Consider the following 22,002-nt stretch of genomic DNA (forward strand, 5'->3'; position numbering starts at 1 on the left):
ATTTACCAGGGCCACCCTTGTAATGAGACTGCTCTACACTACTACAGATTAAAATTTTTAGAGCAGTCTTAAAGGGAACCTGCGTTAATAATATGGAGGCTGCCATATTTATTTCCTTTTAAGCAATACCAGTTGCCTGGCTGCCCTGCTGGTCCTCTGCCTTTAATACTTTCAACCATAGACCCTGAACAAGCATGCAACAGGTCAGGGGTTTCTGACAATATTATCAGAACTGACAGGATTAGCTGCATGCTTGTTTCTGGCGTAATTCAGTTCACTACTGCAGCCAAATAAATCAGCAGGACTGCCAGGCAACTAGTATTGTTTAAAAGGAAATAAATATGGCAGCTTCCATATCACTCTCACCTTGGGTTCACTTTAAAGAAATTCAATAAATATTTTCTCGATAAGACAGAAAATAATTCTCATCTTTCCCTCTCCATAGTACAAAGCCAATTGCTTGTCTTCCTCCCCTTTCCCCAGGACTGAATAAGGGATGGTCCGTGAGATGCTAAATGCAGATCTTATGCAGCTATGCTGCTGCATTAGATTTGTTTTACAGCTTGGAAATGGACCAAAGTTTATTTCATTAACTTTGAATTAACGCATTATCATTACAAAAAAAAATAAAAATAAAAGGTGTGTGCATCAAACCAAGTAGAACCTGATATATATAACTGTGCAAACTTGGCCTAATTGTCTTAATCAAGAGACATTGCTCATGCAAATTTTCATTTGCATGCCAGAATATGCAGGATCTTTTGATTAATTACACCGCAAAACTATTCCCTGTGGGGATTAGTCAGTGCAACATTTAGCACCTTACCAGGGATGCAACGTGGAGACCCCCCCCCCATACCGCCATGAAACGGGGCAAAGGATAGACCTACATTTTGACGCATTGCGTCCGTGTCATTCACATGCTGCCAAATGAGCACAATCTGGGAGAGCAAACACACAGAAACGGGAGCGAAGCATGGGTCACCCCAAGCTTGGGGGGGGGGGGGCAGGCGCAGACAGCTTCCCCTGAGAGGGCCATTCACCTCCCACCTCCAAAGGACAAAAATGAACCATATTCACAACAAGAGAAAAGTGTGTGCATCAAACCAAGTAGAACCTGATATATTTAGCAGCATGTGAATGCCACACACACGGACGCAATGTGTTAAAAGGTAGGTCTATCCTTTGGGAGACGGGTGTGGACAGCTCCCCCTGGCTTCTCAGTTCCCCCCTGGGGTGCAGCTGCAAGGTCTCTGAGCAGTGAGAGGGCTTGGCGTTCTGTGCATGCTGTCCCGTTTCACGGGGGCATGGGGGTCTCCACACGGCATCCCTGGTAGGGTGCTAAATGTTGCACTGACTAATCCCAGTCTATAGAAAAGACTGCTGTGCATCCCTCTTACCTCTCCAAAGGACCGACCGTGCAATTTCAAGCAACATTTATCCTAAGTGTGTATGTGACTATAAGGCCTGGGGCCTTCTAGAGATCGCTCTTGCGCTCACAATTGCGCAAGCACTTACCGCAGCATTTCCCCACAGCAATTGGAAGTGCTGTAAAATCTACTGCCAGTTATTGTACAGTGCTGTACTAATGAGCTTTGCTTTTTTTTTTTTAGCATTAATCTGTGTTAAATACATTTTAAAGTACCTACCAAGACTCCGGATGTCAATTTTTGCCGGCTTCCAGTGCTTAGCCTCTCACCCTTGCACAAGAGGTCATAGGCATTTCTCTATCTCCACACAGAGGAGTGCTGATGACCTACTGTGCAAGGGGGGCAGGGCTAAGAGTCAAAAGACGCAGTAGAGTAACTGTCAGGCATAAAATCAAAAATCAATTTTTATTTTTATCTGGTTAACATGTAATAAGGATGCTAACCAGGCAATCCAAAAGTTAAAAGCATTACTTTTCTTGTTGCTAAATAATCATTTCCCAGTTTACCTGACTTATTTGGTAAAAACAAAATTTGTACACAAAAGGAAGGTGCAGGGCATGCTGGGTTGTCTTTTTTTTTTTTGCTTCTGTATTTCCCCTCAGACTTAACTAATGCAGCCTGATTGGCTGAAGCCTCTTTCCCTCCAGTTTTCCCCTTCCACACCTCTGTTACTCTCTGCCTGGCCTATATTTCTCAAGCTGAGACAATGCACTTTCTATAGTGAAGTGCAGGTAAATCAGGCAGTGAAGACTAAGGCCCGGTTCACATTAGCGGTCGCCGTCCAGAATCGCCGTGCCGGAGCGCATGCAGAACGGACGCACGGCATAGCAATGAAAGTCTATGCGTCCGTTCACATGCGTCCATTTCGTCCGGACCGGAGCCGGACCGCATCCGGCATAAGATCCAACATGCGCTTTTTTTTGGTCCGGCTCCTCCGGCAGACGTATCCGGAGCGGAGCCGGACTGTTGCATCCGGCCAATACAAAGCAATGAGAACCGGAGAGCGCACAACACACTGGCTATAAAAACCGGACGTTCTACCCCACTTCCTATGCTTTTTCTAGTGGCCATTTTGGATGGGGACCACATGGGCCCAGCGTTCACAGAGTGGAGCAGCAGGGATTTCATGCTGGAGCTCTTTGGCAGCAACATGTCTGATGATATGTCTGATAACGAGGAGGTGAGGCCTTCTCCCCACATAGTAGTAGGTGAACAACAGGAAGAAGAGAATTCCCAGGTACGAGTAAAAAAATGACTGGATCCATGGTCCCAACTGCAGTCTCTGTATCCACGGATGGTCTCCACACGTCCACCTGTCTCCAACAATGACCCCAGAGCTTCTGCTGACCTCCCAGACCCCAGGTATTTACAGGTTGTTATCTTTTTAAGAAACCGGATCCGGACCGCAACCGTGTTCATACCGCACGGAAAACGGATGCAAACGGACCGGATCCGGACCTGATCCGGATAGGAACCGTACGGATTAGGTCCGGACATCCGTTCCAGTTTTTACAAAACCGCAAGTGTGAACCGGGCCTAAGGGAGGAAATTACTTCACAATTGGCTTCAAAATAGCCAGACTTAAAATGGGAACTGCTAAGAAGGATTTTCTCTTTAATGTAGAAAATCACTAAAATCAAAACGTGGGCAGTGCAATACATATGTTATGTAAGTAGAGCAAGAATATATATACATACACACGCTTTTTTTCTGAGATAGTATGGTTGACAGCTCCTCTTTAAAAGAAACTGAAAATTGCCTCACCGTCCTGCTGAGCATTCTGTCATTTGTAGTGTCTGAACCACACACCTGAAACCAACATGCAGCTAATCTTGTTAGAGGTTTGTCAGAAATGTCTGATCTGCATACTTCTTCAGGGTCTATGGCTAAAAGTATTAAGGTAGCCATACACTGGTCGATTTGCCATCAGATTCGACCAACAGATAGATCCCTCTCTGATCGAATCTGATCAGAGAGGGATCGTATGGCTACCTTTACTGCAAACAGATTGTAAACCGATTTCAGCCTGAAAACCGTTCACAATGGGTGGTGGTGCCGCCGCCACTCCCTCCGCATACATTACCTGCTCCGCCGGCGCGACTGCCCCCGGTCACCGCTGCTCTGTCTGCGCTCTGGTCTCCAGGTCCGGCATGCCTCACTTCTTCTAGCCCGGCAGGAAGTTTAAACAGTAGAGCGCCCTCTACTGTTTAAACTTCCTGCCGGGCTAGAAGAAGTGAGGCATGCCGGACCTGGAGACCAGAGCGCAGACAGAGCAGCGGTGACCGGGTGACTGGAGTCGCACCGGCAGAGCAGGTAATGTATGCGGGCTCTATTGCGCCGGTCATCGGGCACTCGAACGCCGCTAGCGACACGCTCCCTACCCGCGGGCAATCGACGGTAATTTTCCGCACAGAGCGATCGGACGAAATGGATCGAAATTCGGCGTGTAGCGCGAACGATTGGCAGCAGATTTGATCCCAGTGATCGAATCTGCTGTCGAAACGGCGGCAAATCGGGCCAGTGTATGGCCAGCTTTAGAGACAGGATCTGCAGGACAGCCAGGCAACTGGTATTGTTTAAAATTAAATATTGTATATGGATTGGTTTCTGTATGCATGTATAGTGCTTTGAGGACCGTGTATGTATGATACATTACATTAGCTTATTGTGCAGGTGTGGGGATGTAGACAATTTGTGTCTGGGGTGCAAAGCATGGATCTCTTTACCCTCTAAGGCAAGATCCACACTATAAGCGCTTTTGAGCACTGTGATTGATTGGCGCTTTCTGAGTACTCTATAAAATTTCTCCCATTCACTTTGATTAAAATCACTGTAAAAATTGTAGCAATTTTTTACCACGATTTTAATCAAAGTGACTGGGAGAAATTTTAAAAAAGTGCCCAGAAAGCGCCAATCAAAGCGCTTATAGTGTGGATCCAGCCTAAAGGTGTGTACACACATTCAGTCTGGATAGGCCAAATTCAACACTTCCATGTAGTATGAGGGCTAATTGATTTTTAATAATTTGATCAGATTGTATAGACAAGCTTTCATACTACATTGAAATGGTAGTATTAGCCAGTCAAGATTGGAGGTGTGTACTGTCTCATGTCCATGGAAAAGTTGACTTGTTAATGAAGGATTATTCATTTATACAATAAATCATGGATTACATGAAGGTTGGTGCCCCAATCATTTCTTTTTATGTGCATGCAGAGAGTTGTGTTCTAACATCATATGCAGTCACCCTATAAGTCTACTGTGTGCAAATGCATTTTAAGAATAGTAAATGTTTGATTATTCCAGTCCCAGTATTCCATTTGCATTCTACTGGAGATGCTTGAAGGTCTCTAGAGCAACTTTAGCAAATCAGTCTCAGTAAATACAGTTGCTAGTACACAGTAGTCATATGAATGCAAGGTGTATATTAAGTACAGATACACTTTACTCAGATGTGGAAATACTACAAGCAATGTAGAGAAGGCAATAATAAAGTGGTCAGTCAAGAGTCATAAAGGAAACAAAAATATGCATGTGGAGACTCCCAGAAAATGAATCATTTTCCCATCTTTGAACAGTAAAACATCACTGGAATAACTCATGTCTCTTCAAAGTTCTGCCAGTCCGCTCCGCCAAACGCTGTTCTCTCTGCTGGAAGTGGCGTACACATCGCGACAGATGGCTGACTGTCCTGCATCCTTGATATTTTCATTTGCCACTATAACCAATCCCGGTCCTTCACGCTTTTATCTCAGAGGACACATTGTAGATGGCATCTGAATTCTCTGAGACCAGCTCCTCTGGAAAGAGTAAGATCATATAAAAGTAAAGCAACCAGCAACTCCACTTCTGTAACAGAAACAGGCTGTTGTGCTCAGGAAGAAATTCAGTTATTTAGGTTTTTAGCCAGTACTGTTAACTGTGATAGGATGAGGTATGCTAGTATTATCCCACCAACAGAATAGAAGCAGTAAGGTATTGTACCGTGTTAACTATCAGTAAAAGCAAGACCTTTTGAATCAGGATGATACTATTGATTGGATTGAGTAAGCAAGCAAACAAACAGGAGTGAAGCCCTACGAAGGCTATACAGCTGAAAGCTTGCTTACTCTTATTCTTTTAAGTTAGCCAATAAAAATGGTATCATCCTGATTCAAAACTTCTTGCTCCCACCACCAGAGAAGATGTATGTTTGGGCACTGGATATTGGCAGTGTGGTTTTAAATTATTTTGTACATCACTAAGTGACAAAAGAATAAATAAAAAGCCATAGTTTATGCTTCCCTATTGTTTCTCTAAAACTTAAATGCAGCTCCCAAAATTTAAAAAGGAGCTTTACTGGAAGAAGAAGAAGAAAAAAAAAACTTAAAGGGAACCTTAACTCTAAAAAAACAAACAAACATGAGTTTCACTTACCTGGGGCATCTACCAATCCCCTGCAGCCATCCTGTGCCCTTGCCAGGATGGCTGCAGGCCATCCTGGCTCCTCCAGTCCCCCGCTGCCCTCCCACTGGTGCAGGAAGCTATTGCAGACATTAATAAGTAAATTTTTACACGTTACAGGTGCAATGCCTACATTTTTACGCATGGCATATGTAACGCGTAAAAAATGTACATGTTAATGCCCACAATAGCTTCCTGCACCAGCTGGAATGCGTAAAAAGGTACGCATGGCGGCCGGCCGTCTCCCAGTCAGCAAAAACGAAGCTAGCTGGCAGCGGGGGACCGGAGGAGCCATGAGTGACTGCGAGGGCACAGGATGGCTGCAGGAGGCTGGTAGATGCCCCAGGTAAGTGAAACTCATGGCTTTAAATGCTAAGGTTCACTTTAAAGTAAACCTGTAACAAAAGGGAAAAAAAAAACCTGGGGTCTACTTACCTCAGGAGGGGGAAGCCCTTGGATCCTAATGAGGCTTCCCTGTCACCCTCAACAGCCCAATCCAGCACTGGCAACCTGGAGAAGAAGCTGGCCAAAATATTTACATCTGCGCTCATGCACAGGAGCAGCTCTCTGTTCAGTCTCCGACAGAAATAGCAGAGCCCGGCTCACGCCTGTGCAGCTGATCAGACCCAATTGGGCCCAGTTACTTCTGAAGACCGAGCAGAGAGATGCTACTGTGCATAGTTTGACAAGGGGATCTTCGGGGGAGCCCCAGAGCTGGATCACCTCTGCTGCAGGGGAAAGGGGAAGCACCTTTGAGATCCAGGCACTTCACCCTCCCAAGGTAAGTAAGGATTTTTTTTTTCCACTACAGGTTTACTTTAATGAATAACACTGCTTATTGTTTTTACAGTATTACTTTCTAAATTTAGTTAATGTTTCCCTATTGTAAAATCTTTCTTGAATGTGATATACATTTTTTTTAATTGGTGGTCGACCTTAATATTGCAAAGAGCATCACCATGGGAAGTATTATTATTATTATTGATTTATAAAGCGCCAACATATTCCGTGGCGCTGTACAAAGTAAGAAACAAACATGGGGTACATAATACAGACAATGGTGTACACTAATATACAAGATACATAATTAATGACAAAATACAAAAAAATTATTCAGCATACAGAATACATAAGGGGGAGAGAGCCCTGCCCTTGCGAGCTTACAATCTAAAGGGATGGATGATTGTTATTGAATGAGCAGAAACACCTGTCTCCCAAAGACCTCTAGGGCAGAAAACCTCACTATTGCGCATAATATCACATACATACATACTTAAAATTGGGTATCCTGAATGTATGACATTTTACTATAGGTGATTGTGGTGGCTCTAATGTATAACTGACATGAAAGAAAAATTAAAAAACATCCATACGTACCTGGGGATTCCTCCAGCCCTCTTCAGGCAGTTTACTCCCCTTGCCATCCTCCCGGGGTCACCTCGATTCTCTGTTGTCTGCCCCAGTAAATCTTTCAATCGCCGTCAAATAGTACATGTGAAGCCCAGCACACTCACCTATCAAGTTCCTGTTGCAGGGAGCTTTCTGCGCAGCTGCTCCCAGCAATGAACGCACAATGGAGGTGCATGGTAGGCCTGAATGATTTTCAGTTTTCAAACCGATATCATGATAAGCAGCATGACAATCTTGAGAATGTCAAAGCCGCGATTTTCCCATGCCGCTGCCTGTACCTGCTTTGCTCTGGCTAGTGCTGCTCCAGGGTGTCCTGATCCCCCTCGCTGCATTGTGCGGAGAGCCGCTGTGAAGTGGCGGCAAGTGTTGCCCAGCAACAATGCCCACCAGGAAGTGACGTGTCACTTCCTGCTGCAGGCCCCAGCGGTACTGGGTGAAACACTGGCAATCTAGGAGCTGTGCGGGTCTATCCTTCAGAATTCGGTAACCTCGCTCCAGGCTAATGCGCTCTTTCACTTCCACCAATCGTATCTTGACCCGGGTCTCCCTATTCTGGACAGTGTTTTCTTTTCCTCCACCTTCTCTCACTGTCCCCTCCACATTTCTATCTATAGGAATCACTTTACCCGCGCCGATTCATTTGACACATTTTCTACCTCATGCACACAGCACTTTTTATGTGCGTACGAGAGATATCGGCGCAGGAGACTTGGCCGCAGGATCCAGCCGGTATATGGCTGATCCTGCTGCCGCACAAGTTCCCGGCCGTGTTAAATACTATTCCCCCTCCAGGCCACCATGGATGGTGGGGAAATAATTTGGCTGTGTTTTAAAAGTAACATCAGCTCTGTCTACTGACAGCGTCGAAGTTACTCCCTGTGCGCTGCTATAGCCATAATTCCTATTGTGGCCTATGGTGGCGCCAGCTGCGCCCAAGTCTCCAGCACTGGATTCAACGTGTTCGTTTTTATGTACCTATTTGACTATATATTATCTACCTCAGACACTACACACTTTATATATTATGGCACTACATGTACTGTTCATGGTGTATTTGTTCATCCATCATAATCATTATCAGCGCTGCGTAATATGTTGGCGCTTTATAAACACAATAAATAAATGTCACATTGTTGCATCTGTAATGGAATAAGCTACTGATTATGTATTATTGTTTGACTGGCATATGGCGATTGTTTTTGGCCTGTTGCCAGCACCATGAATTCATTGCACTATACTCCCATTTTAATTGTTTTATTGATCATTTGCGATATAATAAAGATTGATGATTTGTTCGTATACAGTGAGTGGTGCGGTGTTTTGGAGCATCCTTTGTTTCTTTGTTGCTAAAGGCAGCTGATGCGGCCGATAACGACCACCTCAGTTGATTGTCAATCGTTTGTAAGGGAACAACGACCTCCAACCCACAAGCCATCCGCCAGGCATATCAACATACCTGAGGGCGGCCAACTTCTTTTAAGACACCACTCCCACGCATGCGCCACTCCATTACTGGCTAACCTGTACTGCAGCACCTATAAATACTGGCTAACCTGTACTGCTGCACCTATAGCTGGCTAACTTGTGCTGGGGGCACTCATACTCACCATCAGAGTGCTGATCCATCATTGTGTATCAAATCAAAATCGCAATTTCTGGCAGAAATCGTGCAATTCAATCTTTTCCTAAAATCGTTTAGGCCTAGTGCACGGTGAGGCTATACACAGCAACAAGCAATAACAGATATACCTGGACATCCAGAGGAAGACTGAGGCAGCCTGAGATGACGGCAAAGGAACCAATGGGCTGAATGGGGGCTGGAGGAAACCCTAGGTATGTATGGATATTTTTTAATTTCGTCTCAGGTTTCCTTTAGCCTCTCCCTTAGCAGGGAAAACCGAATTTCCTAACACTTTAAAGTCCCTTTGAATCACATGAAAGTACACTGCTCCTATTTCAACTTCCCCTTAGCTATCAAACAACAAATTAATCATGTCCCAAATGTAAAAATGTATTTGATGAGGGTGCGTACTCACTGTAGATTTTGGTAGCATGTAGTAATATTTTTTAAGAACATTAGTGTTTTAGTCACATCTAACCAAAAGATAGGCCCATTAGGGGTATTTTTTACCCTACAGAATATGCCCATTACGGGTCTTTTTTCCTCTACAGAACACAATATGAATGACTATTTATTAATGTGGTACTGTCCAATAGAAAATGAATGTGCGAATACAGAAATTGCAGGTATACAAAGAAATCCTCAGGTATGTATAAATTCCTCCCCATCTCGCATCCCTTGAAGTTTACTATAACTTGATTTAACTGTAGTTCATTTCATGCATTGAATAACAGGCTGGGAGCACACTTGAGCTGCGCAAAACTGGGAGCATTTGGCTGCAGTTGCATTTCTTCAAATCTCCTGAATTGCGTGTGCTCTATAACACGTTGCACGTGCAGCATTCAATAAAACCAGCCACAATTCTCCCTGGTGTATGCCCACTCTTCAACAGTAATTTTAATGCAGAATTTAAACTTCACCCCAATTAGTAGCGGATACCCTTTGCAACAATAAATCATTACCTTTTCTCAAATAGATTATCAGGAGTTGACTGTTTTACTTGCCAAACCCCGTGTAGCACCTCCCTAAAATGTCCAGTTTGAGGTGAGGCACCTGAATTCTGTTTTCTGTTGGTATCTGATCCCTGTGGCTAGGATTTTATCCCATACTCCCCCTCTTCTCCCATTGGTGACCAGCATACACACAGCTCATGCTGGTTTGTGCACTATACATATGGATGTATTTTGGTAACTCCCTTAGGGAATTAATTTGATGCACTATCTGCCCCAGGAGAAGACATTGGCGTATGTATTCCTAATCTCTAGACAGGCTTCAGTGTTCTCCCCAGGATCAATTAGGTGGGCCCGCCGCCCGGGTGAGGTAAGCCCCCCGCCCGGCTGCGTCACACGCTAGGCTCTCTCCTCTGTGTACGAGATCTCCTGCTTTTCAGCAGGCTCGTACAGGTATTGGCTCAGCTCGGCGGTAGGCGGGACCATCTGACTGCAGCGTGCTCTTCCAGGAACGATACAAGCAAGCAGTCAGTCACAGAGAAGGGACTCTGGTGTCTGTGTAGCTATAAAGGCAGGGCAGACTACGGCCGTTTGGCTTTGTAATTCGGAGCCTCCTTTTCTCCTCACAGCTGCTCATTAGGTCAGTTGTCTCTCTCCCTCCCTCCCCTCTGAATGTGTATCCGTAATTACTTGGCCGTCTTTGTGAAATATACGGCACTTGTGTTTAGAAGACTAGAGAGGAGTGGGGAGTGCAGGCAATCACTCACCTCCTCCCCAGGCTGTCACAAGACCTAAGGGGCAGCTGCGGACTAGTTGCATATAGAGGGATGTTTTGGCTGCCTGGAGAACGGAGCTCACTGACCGCAGCACTGAAGAGAACAAACCTGATCAGAACAGATACAGGCAAAACGCATGTAGCTGGCAGCTCAGCTGTGACCTCAGACAGTTTGCACACAAAAAAAAAAAATCTGTCCTGACGTTTATTCTCCCCCTCCCCCACCCTTTTTAACCCTAAGGATACAATAATAAACCTGTGAAATCACAAGGGCCAGCATGTCCTTTCAGACCATGCTGCACTGCATTTTCACACACACAAAAAACCAGTTATCTGTGTGAATTTGTAGCTTCTCAGAGTAATCTGTAGAACATGGACATGCAACACGATTCCTGATCGAATAAATGCATTCAGCAATCGATGGGGGCAGCCCCGTTTCTTGCCCCGTGCGGAGTGTGCCGCCGCCCGGGGCGCTGTTGGGAGGGGGGCGCTATAATGGAGGGGGGAGCCGGAGCCGCGGGGAGGGCAGCCCGACCTCTCCCTCCCTCTCCTCTCCCGGGCGCCCTCCGTGCTCCCTCCTCAGATGCAGAGTTCGTGAGCAGCAGGGAAGCGCTGTTTACAACTCACCGGCTGCCTGGCTCCAAGCGCTGCTCTCTCGCCGCTGGTCTCCTCTCTCTCTCTCTGTATACGTACTGATACATGCTGCTTCCTGTAGCCGGAAGCAGCGTGTATCAGTATGTATACAGAGAGAGGAGACCAGCGGCGAGAGAGCAGCGCTTGGAGCCAGGCAGCCGGTGAGTTGTAAACAGCGCTTCCCTGCTGCTCACGGACTCTGCATCTGAGGGGGGAGCACGGAGGGCGCCCGGGAGAGGAGAGGGAGGGAGAGGTCGGGCTGCCCTCCCTGCGGCTCCCCCCTCCATTATTGGGGGCATCTACCTATCTAACCTATTCTGGGGGGCAGCTGCTAATCTAACCTATTCTGGGGGGCAGCTGCTAATCTAACCTACGCTGGGGGGCACCTACCTATCTAACCTACACTGGGGGGCACCTACCTAATCTAACCTACACTGGGGGGCACCTACCTAATCTAACCTACACTGGGGGGCAGCTACCTATCTAACCTATACTGGGGGCAGCTACCTATCTAACCTATACTGGGGGCAGCTACCTAATCTAACCTACGCTGGTGGGCAGCTACCTATCTAACCTACACTGGGGGGCACCTACCTAATCTAACCTACGCTGGGGGGCACCTACCTATCTAACCTACACTGGGGGGCAGCTACCTATCTAACCTACACTGGGGGGCAGCTACCTAATATAACCAACACTGAGGGGGCAGCTGCCTATCTAACCTACACTGGGGGGCAGCTACCTAATCTAACCTACACTGGGGGGCAGCTACCTAATCTAACCTATACTGGGGGGCAGCTACCTATCTAACCTATACTGGGGGGCAGCTACCTATCTAACCTATACTGGGGGGCAGCTACCTTATCTAACCTATACTGGGGGGCAGCTACCTTATCTAACCTATACTGGGGGGCAGCTACCTAATCTAACCTATACTGGGGGGCAGCTACCTAATCTAACCTATACTGGGGGGCAGCTACCTAATCTAACCTATACTGGGGGGCAGCTACCTAATCTAACCTATACTGGGGGGCAGCTACCTAATCTAACCTATTCTGGGGGTACCTGTCTAATCTAGCCTATACTAGGGGGCACCTACCTAATCTAACCTATACTGAGAGGCACCTACCTATCTAACCTAGGGGGGGGGGGGCGCAATTTTTACACCCTCGCCCTGGGTGCATTTTAGCCTAGAAACTGCACTGGATGGGGTCCACAAACAACAAGGAAAACTTTATCAATCAGATGATTGGTAGAGGAATCAACCCCAAAACCATTGACTGAATAATTGTGTTTGACCGGTACCATTAACGATGCCCAATACATATAGCTGTATAGCTCTGGACATGTGTTAACTATATGATATCTGTTTCACCTGCACTGTCAGACGGATTTCTGTAGCTGCAAATATAACAAAAAGCACTGTTCACTTTAAAGTGTACCAGAGCTGAAAATAGTAAAAAGATTTAAGCCCAATCTACACTATAAGATTCTTTGTGCGATTCGATTACGATTCTATTTACGATCCGATTAAATCCGACATGTCCAATCGGGATTCGATTCAATTCGCTTTGCCATTGCAAAACAATGGCAAATCGAATCCCGATCGGACATGTCGGATTTAATTGGATCATAAATAGAATCGTAATCGAATTGTACAAATAATCATATTGTGTAGATGGGGCTTTATACATACCTGGGGCTTCCTCCTCAAAATCTTTTTACTATTTTCAGCTGAGTCCCTTTAAGACAGATTGTGTATTTCTTAAAGCACACCTGAAATGAGAGCCATATGCAGGCTCAGTGTTCTCCCCAGGCTCTTTTGGCCACATTCTCCACCCATCTAATTTTGGTGAGCACCCGGCTAACATCAGCTTGTTTCCTCCTACTATGCTGTGAGCAGAGTTGTGTCAGCCCTGCATTCGGAGCAGTGCTTTTCAGCGCTGCTAGATTTGGGCGTAGCCAGCGCCGCCATAGACTATAATGGCAATCAGTCTATAGCGGCGTTCAGTGAGTAACGTCGGCTCCGTCAGAAGACGGAGCCAAAGTTGCTTAAAAAACACAATAATTGGGCTTCCAGCTATTGCTGGAAGCCAAATTATTTCATTCCCCCACTATCCATGTCGGCCTGGAGGGGGAATAGTAATTAAAACGGCCCGGACTTGTGCAAGAAGCAGGATCAGCCATATACCGCTGTATCCTGCGCCCAAGTCTACCGGCGCCAATTTCAAATGTACTCCCTGCATTCCCCCGGTTGTGCCCCACCCGGCTACTTTTTCATGCCACCCGGCTGGAAAAAAATTCTGGGGAGAACACTGGGCTTGATGCACTGAATGCTTCCATGTTTGTACTATGCCTGTTACAGGGCCAGACTTCAGACCCATACGAACAATGGAGACCTCTGCGCGGCGTATGTGCCCTCAAAAACCCTGGCTTTTAACTTCGTTGTAGGGATAGCGTTTGTTCCTGCATGAGTTGTGTGAAATAATTTGCATGCGAATGTGCAAAGGGTTCATTGACATTGCCGGTTTGTTTGCCACACCCCCTAGATCTCTTCCCTATTACATATTTTTATATTTAAATGTTCTAGCTTGATAACACACACACCAAAACATTTCAGCTAAATACATCATTGGTGGGTATGTTTATAGAGGAGGGCATTTTGTGCTGTTTTTTTTTTTAATAATGCCTGCCAGCAGTAAAGATGCTGAGCTGCAGGCTCACAGAGCATCAAACAACACAGCGAATATCAATCATGTCTCGATTTTTTTATTTATTTTTTTTACTTCTCACTTTGCAATGTCTTAATATATTTTTCTCCTCTCTACTACTTTCTTTTGGTAAAGTTCCTTTTTAAAGCATGTCAACTATAGAAGGATAACTATGTATAAAGAGGTGAAAGGGTGGGTATTGACTGAGTTATTGACATGCTGTAAATGTCATACACCATCTCATTTAGGCAGACGATAGACTTAAACGGGCACTGAGCAACTTTTTTTTACTACACAATAAACTTCCCCATAAGGGAGGTTTGTGACAAAGTGTGCGGTTGGGGGGCAACTCACTACTTCCCTACAGGGCACGGCTCCTCTGGTCTCCAGCCCATACAGGATTCACCATTTACTCCTTGGACCGGACGCATCTGCTGCACTTTATTGCTGGACGGACACACACACACACACACACACACACACACACACACACGCGTTTGTTAATGAGAAGACGCAAAATTGTTCCACGGGGCAATTTGTTTTTCTTTTACCGCATACAACAATTACATTTAGATGTAAACAAGTCTACTGATATACTGGTTGTAGGTTCTAAGGTTGATTCCCTTAACCCCCTCTGGCGGTATGAAAAATTCCGCCAGGGGGCAGCGCAGCAGTTTTTTTTTTTTTAAATCATGTAGCGAGCCCAGAGCCCACTTCGATCGCCTTAGGCGATCTCCGATCAGGAAATCCCATTCAAAGAACGGGATTTCCTGGAGGGCTTCCCCCGCCGCCATGGCGACGGGGCGGGATGACGTCACGGACGTCATTGGGAGTCCCGATCCACCCCTCGGCGCTGCCTGGCACTGATTGGCCAGGCAGCGCACGGGGTCTGGGGGGGCCGCGCCGCAACAGATAGCGGCGACCGGGCGCGGGCCGGCCGCGATCAGTGTGCTGGCGCAGCTAGCAAAGTGCTAGCTGCGTCCAGCAAAAAAAAAAAAAAATTATGTAAATCGGCCCAGCAGGGCCTGAGCAGCACCCTCCGGCGGCTTACCCAGTGTCCAGCACGGGGTTACCGCTAAGGAGGTTAAAGGATACCCGAACTCAAATGTGACATAATGAGATAGATATGTGTTTGTACAGTGCCTAGCACACAAATAACTATGCTGTGTTCCTTTTTTTCTTTCTCTGCCTGAAAGAGTTAAATATCAGGTATGCAAGTGGCTGACTCAGTCCTGACTCAGACAGGAAGTGACTACAGTGTGACCCTCACTGATAAGAAATTCCAACTATAAAACACTTTCCTAGCAGAAGATGGCTTCTGAGAGCAGGAAAGAGGTAAAAAAAGGGGAATTTCTTATCAATGAGGGTCACACTGTAGTCACTTCCTGTCTGAGTCAGGACTGAGTCAGCCACTTTCATACCTGATATTTAACTCTTTCAGGCAGAGAAAGAAAAAGAACACAGCATAGTTATTTGTGTGATAGGCACTGTACATACACATGTCTATCTCATTATGTCACATTTCAGTTTGGGTATCCTTTAAAGGACTTACGAGGCGAAATAGTCCCAAAAAGTTAAATACCTGCATGAAATATCAATGCACGGAGGGCGCCGTCCGCACCCTCCGTGCCGTTCCGCCAGGTCACTGCAGCTCAATGTGCCCCCCCCGGCCGGTCCCAACACCACAGCCGTCAGGCTCTCCTTCCTCCACTAAGATGGCCACCGGAGCTGGCTACGGCTGTGCAGTCCGCATATGCGCGAGTGTGGCTGCACAGCTCTAGGGTAGGCCTGAAAGATAAATCGAATTTAAATCGAAATCGCGATCACCAAGATCACAATTTCGGAATCGTCAAAGCAGCGAGTATCGTGATGACGTCATTTCAGCATAGGAGAAGTTTGAAGAAGTGGTTTCATACTTCCCCCTAGTCCCGTCGAGTACGGCGCACATCATCTGCAGTGTTGGACATACCTTCCGCACAAACCCAACACTGTCTGGCCTCTATCTTTGTCTGCCGGCTCATGTGCACGGCATACTTCCTGGTTTCTGTAGGTCACAAGACATACAGGAAGTATGCCATGCATTAGATCCTGCAGGAAAAGTGGATAGATGGGCATCTTTGGACTTGTGCTGGAAGGTATATCCAGACCAGCACTGCCGCAGCTTGGGGAACAGAGGGGCCACAGAGAGAGACCCAGAGCAGGTACACAGAAAAACAGAGGGGGACACAAAAAGAGACACACAGGGGGAACATAGCTTGTTTTGAAGGAAATCGTGAATCGAAATCGTGATTTCGGACAGAAATCGCTCAATTCAATTTTTTCCTAAAATCGTTCAGGCCTACTCTAGGGCCTTCCCCCCCGATCCACGCAACAGGAGACGGCTTATAGCGTGGATCGGGGGCCCTAGAGCTGCGCAGCCGCACTCGCGCATATGCGGACGGCGCCCTCCATGCATTGATATTTCATGCAGGTATTTAACTTTTTTGGACCATTTCGCCTCTTAAGTCCTTTAAACACATCCAAATGGTCATAAATAGTCAAGTGTGAGTTTGGCCTTAGAACTGACATTATTTGGTATCCTTTTCTTTTATTCTTGAATAATAAAAAAAAAATAAAAAATAAATAAATGATAAAAGTGGATCCGAGATGAACTTTTACTCATTGCATAATTGTGTTCCTTTCCTATTCTTTATCGGGCATGCCTCCAGCCAAATACTCTTTGTTTTAATGCTCTAAATCCCTATAAAACTAAGCAAGCCTCATCCACAGCTTTTCAGAGAGCCTTGGCATTTTCAGACAGTAGCAAGGGCTCATGGGAGCTCAGTCTGGGCAGGAGGAGGGGGAGGTAGTACTAGCCAGAGATTTCAGACAGGGGTGGGGGGGGGGGGATTAGGTTTTTTCACAGGCTGAGTGCTGAAGATGCAAATAAGCTTGCCTGTGTGTAATGTTTAACAACATGGCTGCTGTCATTGTATCAAAAGGAAAAAATCATATTCTATTGAAGCTGTTTGCAGCTAGATTTGCTGTGCAAGTTATACAAACTTTAAATAAGATACGTAGACAAGTTACTTGTTATAGTTAGTTTTTCATCTCGGATCCACTTCACATGGCTTCTGCGGGCAATGCATTTAGATTATGCTGAAAGCATTGGGCAGTGGTTCCAGTCGACACATTGCATTTGAGCCCAATCAATGAGGGGCACAGAATGGGCAAACAACTGCAGCAGAATGCTACATGCAGTATCCAAGAAATTATGATCTACCACAATGTTTGCATAATCGCCAAAAACCGGTAAACAACCAAAGGGAGAATGGCCATACGGAAAACATCTCAAAGTAAGCAGATAATGTTACCTGGAAGAACACACTTCCACAAGCCATACGTCTTCCCAACTGCTGTTTGCCAAAGCCGTAGAGTGCCATCTTCAGATCCACTGGCATATAGCTCCCCATCTGGGCTGAAACGCACACAATGCACAGGTCCAAAGTGACCCTTGTAGGATTCTGAGGGGGGGGAAAAAAATTATGTGGTATGACGAGGAATGGCAACTGAACACAATCCAGCAATCTACTTAAAATTGCCTCTAATTAAAACACATGATCACATATAATGCACTTACCGTATGTGTTGACAGTAAGTTCAGTGAAGAGGAAGGGCCAGGTTATTTCCAAAAGACTATACTTACAAACCATAAATATGTTAACCTTCCTGGCGGTATGACTATTTTCTGATTTTATGGTCTAAAAGCAATACAATTTTTTCATGTGCTTTTAGACCTTAAAATCAGGGGAGAGAAGGGGAAGAAAGAGGAAAAAAAAAAAAAAAAAAAAAAAAGAAAGAAAATCATACTGCAGAGCGATCTGCAACAGTCCCTGCATATTACTCACCTCCCCGGGATACAGCACTGCAATTCTTACTTATTCTTGGCTACAATGCAGCAGCTCAGTTCCAAGGTGTTGGCAATCTTCAAGCAACATTGTTTTTTCTTTGAACCTGTTGCCGACTGCTCCACACCAATTGGCGTGAGCAGTGCGGCAGCCCCAGGACCGATCCACGCCCATTTGCGTGAACGCCCATTTGCGTGCATCTCCTGCTTGGGGGGCAGAGCTCCGCCCCACCTTCAGTCTTGGCAATCGCCACTCTGGAGACTGTTAGATGCCGGTTTCGCCATCTAATTACTTTGTACAGCGCTGCGATCTGCATTTCAAAACCTTTAATATAAATATTGATTAAAAAAATAAATAAATGTGGGGGCGATCAGAACCCACCAACAGCGAGCTCTGTTGGTGGGGGGGGGGGGGGGGGGGAGGGTTGAATCAATTGTGTGCTGTGTTGTGCGGGCCTGCAGCTTGCTAATGCAATGATGTGGGGGATTTTTACAAAATCACATCGCTCCAGTGAGAACACACACATAGGATAACATTAGCAAGAGCTTTTATAAAATCACAAAGTGCTTGGAAAAGCTCTTGTGGTGTGAACAAGCATTAAGCGAGAGAGCGATAACACCAATTTTAACACACCTGCTTAAAACTAAGAACTTTTAATGAGTAACAACCCCAGGGAGGGAAAAATGTAATTGGGCAGAATTTTGACACTTAGGGGTGTACTCACTTTTGTTGCCAGTGACTGTTGCGTTATTTTGATGGAACATGGGTACAGGTAGATGTAATATATACAGTCAGGTCCATAAATATTGGGACATAAACACAATTCTAACATTTTGGGCTCTATACACAACCACAATGGATTTGAAATTAAATAAACATGGTGTGCTTTAACTGCAGACTGTCAGCTTTAATTTCAGGGTATTTACATCCAAATCAGGCGAACGATATAGAAATTACAACAGTTTGCATACGTGCCTCCCAAGTGAGCAAAAGTAATGGGACAATTGGCTTCTCAGCTGTTCCATGACCAGGTGTGTGTTATTCCCTGATCACAATTACTAAGAGCAGATAAAAGTCCAGAGTTGATTTTGAGTGTATAATTTGCACTTGAAATCTGTTGCTGTCAACTCAAGATAAGATCCAAAGAGCTGTCACTATCAGTGAAACAAGCCATCATTAGGCTGAAAAAAAAATCCCATCAGAAAAACAGCACAACTAAAAAAAGCCTTCACAGTTCTGGAACAACATCCTATGGACAGCTGAGGACAATTTATTCTAGTTAACATCCTATAGACCAGTGATGGCTAACCTTGGCACTCCAGCTATGACAAAACTACAAATGCCATCATGCCTCTGCCTCCCCGAGTTATGCTTAGAGCTGTCAAAGTATTGCAATGCCTCATAGGACTTGTAGTTCCACCACAGCTGGAGTGCCAAGGTTAGCCATCACTGTTATAGACAGATGAGACCAAGAACAACTTGTACCAGTGATGGTAAGAGAAGGGTATGGAGAAGGAAAGGAACTGCTCCTGATCCCAAGCATACCACCTCACCATGGTGGTGGTGGTGTCATGGTGTGGGCATGTATGGCTGCCAATGGAACTGGTTCTCTTGTATTTATTGAGGTGACTGCTGACATAAGCAGCAGGATGAATTCAGAAATGTTTCAGGCAATATTATCTGATCGTATTCAGCCAAATGCTTCAGAACTCATTGAAAGGTGCTCACAGTGCAGATGGACAATGACCCAAAACATACTGCAAAACCAATCAAAGTTTTTGAAGGGAAAGAAGTGGAGTGTTTTGCAATGGCCAAGTCTATCACCTGACCTAAATCCAATTGAGCATTTCACTTGCTGAAGACGAAACTTAAAGGATACCCCAACTGAAATGTGACATAATGAGATAGACATGTGTATGTACAGTGCCAAGCACACAGATAACTATGCTGTGCTCCTTTTTTTCTTTCTCTGCCTGAAAAAGTTAAATATCAGGTATGTAAGTGGCTGACTCAGTCCTGACTCAGACAGGAAGTGACTACAGTGTGACCCTCACTGATAAGAAATTCCAACTATAAAACACTTTCCTAGCAGAAAATGGCTTCTGAGAGCAAGAAAGGAGGTAAAAAAGGGGAATTTCTTATCAGTGAGGGTCATACTGTAGTCACTTCCTGTTTGAGTCAGGACTGAGTCAGCCACTTACATACCTGATATTTAACGCTTTCAGGCAGAGAAAGAAAAAAAGGAACAAAGCATAGTTATCTGTGTGCTAGGCACTGTACATGAACAGGTCTATCTCATGTCACATGTCAGTTGGGGTATCCTTTAAGGGAACATGAAGGGAGCGTGCCTCAACAACAAGCAGGAACTGAAGAGGCCTGGCAGAGCATCCCAGGGATGAAACCCAGCGTCTAGCGATGTCTATGCGTTCCAGACATCAGGCTATAACTAACTGCAAAGAATCTGCAACCAAGTATTAAAAAGTTAAAGTAGCCAGTGTCGTAGCTAAGGAGTTGTGGGCCTCGATGCAAGTTTTACAATGGGTTCCCCCCCAAGCACTCTACATAGCAATGGATACGGCGCACCAAAACCTGCCAATGGCAACTACAGTGTCTGAGGTGCAAGAAGGGGATGGGGAACAGTTTGTTAATAATTACCACTATTCAAAGTATCTATAGAAGTGATTATTATGAACACAGGACCAATAGAGAGCTAATACTGTAGTTGAGGGAGGGCCCTTCGGGGCCCCTCTAGCCTGAGGGCTAAGATGCGGTGGCTACCTCTGCAACCCCTATTGCTACGCCCCTGGTTAAAGCACATCATATTTTATTTTTAAATCCATTGTGGTGGTGTACAGAGCCAAAAATGTTAGAATTCTGTCGATAGTCCAATAGTTATGGACCTGACTGTACATTAAAAAGCTGTGAAGAGCACACTTTCCACTACAATGGCCTTAATTCACTAAGCATTACCGCATTTGGTAATGCTGAAAACAGCTGATTTTACCAATTACTTACCCAAATTCTAATTCACTAAACCTATTACCGCACAGCAAATTAGAATTACCATCTTGTGCGGTAAATTCCTCAAGAAATTACAATTCACAAAGATTTACGCATTCAGTAAAAAAAAACAAAAAAAAAAACGGACAAAAATGTTTTATTTTTTTTATTTTTTACAGCAGATAACGCCCTCTCTCCATGTGTAACATTGCCAGGCAGTCAGTAGGTAAAGTCACATAGACCTGCTTCTCATCCTGATTTGATCTGACATGGTGGAAGGAGGGTCTTTGCTGTAGCAGAGCAGGGAAAGGTGACATTTTATGAGGCTTTTCTGCATCCCTCTACTGTAGATATCAAAATCTGTATACGGTTATACAGAAGAGCACCCCGGTGGCTGCAGCAAACATAAAAGGATAAGGGCTTGTTTCCACTGTAGCGGTGCGGAATCGCCTGGATTCCACCGCTGAAGAAATCGCATGCGGCTGCGTTTCCGCATGCAGATTTACCCGCGATTTCACATGCGATTTCGCATGGCAAGGAGCCATGCGAATTTAACCATGTCACTGCCTGTGTTAAGTTCCATTGGCTTTCATGCGCAATCGCATGTGAAATCGCGGGGAAATCCGCATGCGATTTCCCTATTGAATACATTAGCGGCGATTCACCCGCATTCCTGCCGCACGCGAATCTGCACGACCCTGTCGTGCAGATTTTCCCTGCACCGAAAACCGCCGCCGCCGCACACGTGGAAACAGCCCCATCCACTAACATTAAGTATGCGAATCCGCATGCAGTGCCCGCATGCGGATTCGCTATAGTGGAAACGAGCCCTGAGGGAGATGCACTATACAGAAAACCCCGACTCATGCACACAGCCCTGCCTGACTGCTGACCTGCTCCACAACTGGTAAGCAGGACTTACCAAGCAGGGCTTAGTGAATTGAAGCACGTTCGTTCGGTAATTTACTGAACTTCTGCCTCATGTAGAAAATCTTTAGTGAATTTGGAAAAAAATAAATAAAAAATAAAAAAAAATAAAAAAATTTAAAATACCAGGGCTGTGGATTCGGAGCAATTTTGGGTGCCTGGAGTCGGGAAAAAAAAATGCACCGACTCCTAATAATTTAAATTGTAATTAAAAT

The 22,002-nt window shown here is 45.4% G+C and overlaps 1 protein-coding gene across 1 annotated transcript in view; it reads right to left on the reverse strand.

Moving 5' to 3' along the window:
* Positions 1-4,857: 4,857 nt before the first annotated feature.
* The window catches only part of STRAP (serine/threonine kinase receptor associated protein), a 40,675-nt gene continuing 23,530 nt past the window's right edge, over positions 4,858-22,002 (reverse strand). Inside the window, exons 8-9 of the mRNA XM_068272912.1 lie at positions 17,327-17,476; positions 4,858-5,230 (exon numbers count right to left, since the gene is read on the reverse strand). Coding sequence (XP_068129013.1) covers positions 5,169-5,230; positions 17,327-17,476 — 212 coding nt within the window. The 3' untranslated portion in view covers positions 4,858-5,168. The remainder of the gene's footprint in view (positions 5,231-17,326; positions 17,477-22,002) is intronic.

The sequence above is a fragment of the Hyperolius riggenbachi genome, chromosome 3 (genome assembly GCF_040937935.1).
Source record: "Hyperolius riggenbachi isolate aHypRig1 chromosome 3, aHypRig1.pri, whole genome shotgun sequence".
Lineage (NCBI taxonomy): Eukaryota > Metazoa > Chordata > Amphibia > Anura > Hyperoliidae > Hyperolius > Hyperolius riggenbachi.